This window comes from Zosterops lateralis (genome assembly GCF_965231275.1).
Source record: "Zosterops lateralis genome assembly, chromosome: 4".
Classification (NCBI taxonomy): Eukaryota; Metazoa; Chordata; class Aves; order Passeriformes; family Zosteropidae; genus Zosterops; species Zosterops lateralis.
Genome location: NC_139765.1, coordinates 52,392,636 through 52,399,306, shown reverse-complemented (window position 1 = coordinate 52,399,306; position 6,671 = coordinate 52,392,636). Strand labels below are relative to the sequence as shown.

Sequence of the window (6,671 nt, the reverse complement as noted above, 5' to 3'; positions counted from 1 at the left end):
GGCCCATATTTCTGATTAAGAATTCCCACAAAGAAATATCAGTTTATAGGTTAGGAAGCATATGTGTATTTGTTCAGTTATGTCCAGGAGGTATCAGCCAGTGGAGCCTTGACTTGCAGTGAGCCATGTTGGGTTCACTGGGCACTCTGTGCTCAGGCTCTGCCTGCAGCCATCAGTCACCTGGGGCATCCTTCTGTCAGGGGCCTGGCCACATGCCTAGAAATTTTTACAACTGACTGAATTATTATTTTTCATCCTTGTCAAAATTTCTGGCAAAAACCGCAGAAGTTATGTTTCAGAAAGCTACATGGAGAGTAGCCCTACTGAGAGCAGAAGAAGGGATGAAGCCTTCTGTTAAACATTCTTCCTGTCCCAGACCAGTAATTTTCACTTTTTCCATTTGCTCCAGTGAATCTGTCACAAAGGATAGACACACAAAGGACCAATATAGCTGCCTTTGGAAGTGAATTTTACATCTCTGACTCAGAAGTTAGGTTTTATATGACAATGACATTCAGCAAGCAAGGAGAAATTCTGGAGAGCCAGTTTAGGGGGCACGGCAGAAGCATACAGGAGCTGAGCTTTGGTTTGTGTGAGTGTGTGTGTGTGTGTGTGTGTGTGTGTGTGTGTGTGTGTGTGTGTGTGTGTGTGATAACCAGCATACCTCTCAAATAACAGGATACCCGGAGTTGTTGTGGCTGCCCCATCCCTGGAAGTGTTCAAGGCCAAGTTGGAGATGGAGTCTTTGAGAAACTTGCTCTAATGGAAAGTGTCCCTGCCTATGGTAAGGGGGTTGGAACTAAATGATCTCTAAGGTCCCTTCTAACACAATCATTTGGTAATTGTGGGTTTAGCTAAATGGATTATGCCCTGTGTAATCCTGACATCCACCAATTGAAATACCTTATTAGTTGGTAGGGTTTATATTTTTTTTTCTTTCCTCAAGATGGAAGAGATGGTAGAAAAACAAAGGGAGTAACTGCAATCAATTTTTAATTAAATATCTTTAAATTTATTTTATTGAATTCTTTTTCTCTAAATGTGCAGAAACATACTGTGCAGTGCATGACAGCATGACTCAGGGTGAGTCTGTTCAAGAAATGATATGCCAAAATTTTGAAGGAACCAAAATTAAAATTACAATATTTCTTAAACTAAGGTGATACACTGCTTGATTTCCTGGTTTGTTTGCACATCAAAATTTACTCTTTGTTTAAAAAAGCCTACCTAAAGTTCCTTAAATTTTGCCAAACCTTGAAACATGCAGACACAGAAGCTGTACCTGGGAGCAAACACTTTGCAAAAATACCTAAAAATAATCACTTAGATATTTGAAGAGTTTTATATAGGACCATGATCTTTAATGTACAAAGTATGCTACAACGCTTCTGATGAACATGACCTGACATAAGCAATTAAAATTTCCTATAATAAATCACACCATTTTTAGCTGGAAGTTAGATATTGACCCAGTGGTACCTATGTTCATTCTTCCTGTGTTTCTATGAAAAACTGAATTCTTGTGCTTAGAGGAACATAATCCATGTAATCTATAAAAACACAAGCCACTTTTCCAGCTGAATATCTCAATCATGGAACAGCAATAAACGCACAGAACTGAAACAAAGAACACATCAAGTCATAATTTCAAAATTTGTGCAGAGGTATGCCAAAGAACACATTTTAAAGCAATTACAGAATATAATTTAAACAAAGCCCTAGCAATGGCCTTCAACAGTCAAACTTTAAAAGCCATTTTCTCCCACGTTTAACATTTGTGAACCCTTAATTTATGCAAACAGGCCTGAAGGCAAAAAGAAAAAAAAATTGCTGTAATCTGTGGCACTGTTTTGTTCAACATAAATATTTCTTTGGAAACAGATCTACTCCACTGGTTAGGAAAGGAACAGAAATTTCAAAATCTTGCCTCATGATTTCTTAAAATTTCCTTTCTAAATCTCTAATATATGACTGTAAATATAAAACCACACTATGTACATAACTTTTGCTATCTCAAAGCAGAAAATGAGAAATGGTTATTTTTTTCTTGTAGTGTTTTCAAAAAGGGATTTTATCAGTATGTTAATCTTAATTCAACACCATAAACTGTCGTGTTTAAATCTGGATAATGAAAAGAGCAAAGTGAAGAAAAGAAGGTATGTTTATCCTTTATTGAAGTAGTCCAACCAGAAATAATCTTGTGCTCTGGAGTTGGCCACACAAACTAATTTCCAAAGATATCCTGACAAAGTCCAAACACATCTCCACATTATACCCATGACTGAGCAACCGTCTCAGCATCATGTCACCATTCAAAGAATACCAAATGCACTGGGGAAATGTGCATCATTAGGCAACAAAATTAGCAGTTGACATCTGCTCCATAAGAGAGGAGTAACTTTACAATTCCATGGCTGTCAGCTCTCATTGCCATGAGAACACAGTTTAAAGGATCCTTGTTTGGGTTTGCTCCTACTTTGAGCAATATTTTGGTGCAAAGAATCTCACTGTTAGAGCAAAATAAAGTGCAGTTTTCCTTCTGTCATCATAAGAATTTGAAGTTATGCATTTGGACGAGAGAGTGCTGACATCCAAACCATTTTCAACGGCAAGTTCTAGACACTGCTTCTGACCATCCACAGCAGAGTGAACAGTGCCTGAATCCACTTTCCTGGATTAAAGTTTGGGATGTGGCTGCAATGAGATACTTCCTGTACTTAAAAAACAGTGAACAAAACTAGGCAGGTGTAACTTCCTTGCATGAAGAAGACAATCTTCATCCAGCTATATTCTGAATTACCAGCTAGACATTTTACAAAAGATCAAAACACAGAAACACCAGTTTTGAGCACGGTCAAATAAGATGTTGTGTTTAAGTTGTTTCAGTGGTTTTCACTTAATTCTAAGGAGTGTGTTTTGCATCTTGCTTTGTTTATGCTAAAAATAAAAAGTGAATTAAATCTAATCTCACACAGATACTTCTGAAGTAGAAAGGTATATAAATAATATATTTGCAAGTTTACTAGAACCATCTTTGATGTGACCTTGTGCCACACTTTTTCTTAGAGAAAATGTAAAGTCCAAGCTCATATTCACAGGTAATACCTCTCCACAAGCCACTCAGTGTATGGGAAGCAGCCCTGCCTCACCAAGCATATTGCCACTTCCTCCATATTTCAAAAGCAGAGCTTTGCAGTCCAGACTATGTCCTCCAGCTGCTTCAAACAATACTGATGTGCAATCATCTGCTAAGGCCTTGATATCTCCACCTCAAAGGAGGATACAGAATTATATTTATATCCAAAGTTATTTATAGACCATCATAAAAACAAACCCAGAGTGTTTTCCTCCTTACTTTCAGATATATTTAAATTAAAACGTTACTAAAGCATGAATATTTGTTGTAGCAAATATAAAACTCAAAAGCAAAATAAGAGGTGTACAGGCACAAGCTCAAGTGGTCACCTGAGTGGGCTCTGCTTTGTCTGTAAGCATTACAACTGAGAATTTTCAAACTGGCATATTTCAAAAATACTTCATTAATAAATACCAATATAATTGCATATGTGGAAGGAAAGCTGGGAAGGAGGGAGGGAAAGAGTGGAGTAAAGAGAAACACAGAAGGGCAAAAAGGGCACGTATAGCAATCTCTCCTTGACTGAAAAGGATTGCTTTCAACTCTGCCACTCCTCTCACACACATTACGGAATCATGCAAGGATCGCTCCAGTCTAGCAGAAACACTCACCTCTGCCTCCTTTCCTTCTAGCTCATTTCCTCCTTCTTTCCTGAAAGACCTCAGCAGTCAGGCAAGATACATGCCAGTGCAGAGGCATATTTCTCTTTTCCTAACTACATATCATTATAATTAAGATACTCCAGCACATTAAAAGTGACCACACTCAGCCATAACCCCTAATGGTGTTACTCAATATTTGTCCTTAATGTTCACATTTCCATCATTCTTAAGAACATCAATGTCTTTGCATCTCTGTTTTGCAGCTTCTTGCATTGCTGGCCAATGTTTTATGCACAAGTTTGCCAGGCTTTTCTAAGCTTTAGAAAAGCTTTTCCTCATGTTTCTATTTCAGGAAATTAAAAATACTTCCAATCCTAGAAATCTGAGAATGCAATAAATATAAGACAAATAAACAGTACTGTCATCTGCTTGGGAAATCAAGGTACTCAAACAAGAGCTCAAAACTGTCTCAGTTTGGAGCATGGAAGGCAAAAGCCACTTTGATTCTGAGAATCCAGAAGCAGGTATATCACAAGGAAAGCAAAAATTAAAATAACATAATATTCAAATATGGTCCTTTTAAAGTTGTTGCAAACATTACAGTGTCCTGAGAAAATTCCACTCATGACTTTCTTTTTCACCTGGTAGCTCAAATCCTGGTGCGTACTCTGTGGTTGTTGTCAACCAAAGTACAGCTGATATCCACCAAGCTTAAAGGCCGTATTCTGTTGTTTTGAGGTTCATGGTTTTCAGGGATAACTACTCTTACAAATTATTTACGTATAAAATAGTGATGCTGAGTAAGAGTCTTATTTTACTTCTGAAAAGAAGAAATTTCTGCTTTGGAATAGCAGATCACTCATTGGTGGGGCAGCTGAGGAAGATCACCACCACAGGGTTAGCAAATTTAACTTTTGTGAATGTCCCATTATATAAGAAGGTTTTCAAGAGGCAACAGTCTTCACAATTATCCACAACTCCTTTGAAGTATAGCATGACCAAATATACCTGGAAGCCCAGATCATCCCAGCAAATAGATACTTCTTCAGCACGTACCCTTCTACTAACAAGATCTCTCATCAGAGTTTTAAAATTAAAGAGTAACTAAATCATAAGCATCATCTGTTAAATGTTAAGCACCTGATCCTCTATTTCACTAGAACTAGGATTGAAATGTATGATGAACATCAATAGCCACATTTTCAGAGCTAAGTGATAGGAAAACATAAAAAGCATTACATAAACATTGATGACAGACCTCACTTTCAGGAGGTTGTATAGAGAAATATTTAGGAAACTAAATTGTCATTATAAGGGGACTTTTTTCATCAGTTCTAGTTAACTCTTCGCAGGATTCATTGAAATTAATGGCTGAATATAGCTGAAATTTCACAGACTTACAATTATTGAAAGGAACTGAAAGTAAGACATTTCCAAAGAGCACTTTATAAATGCCTCAGGGCCTTAAAATGATAATACAGTATTTGCATTTGATGAAAGTTAATAAAAACTCAGATAAATAAATATTTCAATTCTGATAATTGCATTATATATTTTATTTTCTCATATTAATTTCATAGATTTATTCTCTTCAGAATCATGAAGATATTTTGAAATTTAACAGAAACTGGAAGCTAATATAACTAAATTGCTTATGTTTAGTAAAACTCATTTAAGTCTACCAATAGCATAAAATCTTCCTAAGAAATCATCTTTCTTAAGAATGAGGTATTACAGTGCGGTTGAAACTTGTTTTCAGGACAAGAGGGGAGAGAAACGAGATGAGAAGTTTTTCAAAGTACCTGCCTACTCCTGAAGAAGCCATCTGATAAAACCAAAAAATCTCTGCTAACCTCCAGATCTCTAGAAAAAGCACATTCCAGTTAAAACAATGGACTGTTTTTGTATTGTGCTACTACCCTAAGATGGTCGAATAGGACCAGGTTGGTAAAGGTACCACATGAATGTACAAAGAAGGTGCCTTGAGTAAAAAAATTGGTCCCCTTTTGCTTAGAAGCAGCTCAGCATTCACCTAAAACACAAGAAGCATCTTAAAAATCATCTCAGGGATCACCTGAAGCTGATGAGTGCTGAACAGAATGCTGGGTATTCACCAGGTTTTGGGCATTTAGTTTCATCTAAAATAATGACCAGCAACTAAACCACGCAAGCCAACAGGAGTGTTAGAGTGAGTGCTGAACAGAGAAGCATTGAGAGGCATGTTGCTTAAACCCAGAGACAAAAGTTACCCATAAGAAGTGAAGTTTCTCCTTGTAATTTATGGTACTGTGATAAACACCCTTTTCCAGGATCATTTGCACATTTTCCATAGAGTCAGTTTTTGCTGCCAAAGTTAATGTTGTTTTTCACTGTGTGTTTTGTATTCCCACATTGATTCATAAGATGCTAGAGGGAAGAAAGTGAAAAAAAAATCAAAACAAAGCACAAGGCTGCTAGCTTGTATACACATATCAGAAATTGTTAAATGCTAAGTTTTTATGAAAAGTATTTGTAATTATGTTAACCTAAGCAGTACTGCTAAACACACTGAATAGTAATTTTTGCTTTGTCTGTAAGCTTCAGAACAATGGCCTAATTTATTTGCTAGTGTAAATTGATGCAACTTTTCCAAAACCAGAAAATTTGCCTGAACATGTAAACAACATAAGTAATATGTTCTGTGGAGGATGTGGTCATACCACTTTTAATTAACAGTTCTAGCCTGTTAGTGTCCTTATTGTTTCATGTTTCTTTGCCGCTCTCCTTACCTTATAGGATGTTTTAACCTTTATTGTCATCTAAAGTGACTTCAAATACTTGTGGAATTGGCTGAGCTGCAACCTCGTGCAGTGGAGACCATTCTCTTTGGTCAGTTTCCTTCAGAACATGTCAGGTTCACAAGTTCCTGAAGTCCAGATACTGGACCTTAGAAA

General features: G+C 36.8%; 1 protein-coding gene across 1 annotated transcript; it reads right to left on the bottom strand.

Annotated features, from left to right (window-relative positions):
• Window positions 1–2,362: 2,362 nt before the first annotated feature.
• On the bottom strand, window positions 2,363–5,959 carry ASB15 (ankyrin repeat and SOCS box containing 15; the record flags this gene model as incomplete). The annotated part of the gene is given in 4 exon segments (XM_083860111.1): window positions 2,363–2,517; window positions 2,520–2,657; window positions 3,150–3,269; window positions 5,890–5,959. Coding segments are annotated over 4 exon segments (483 nt in total).
• Window positions 5,960–6,671: the final 712 nt, after the last annotated feature.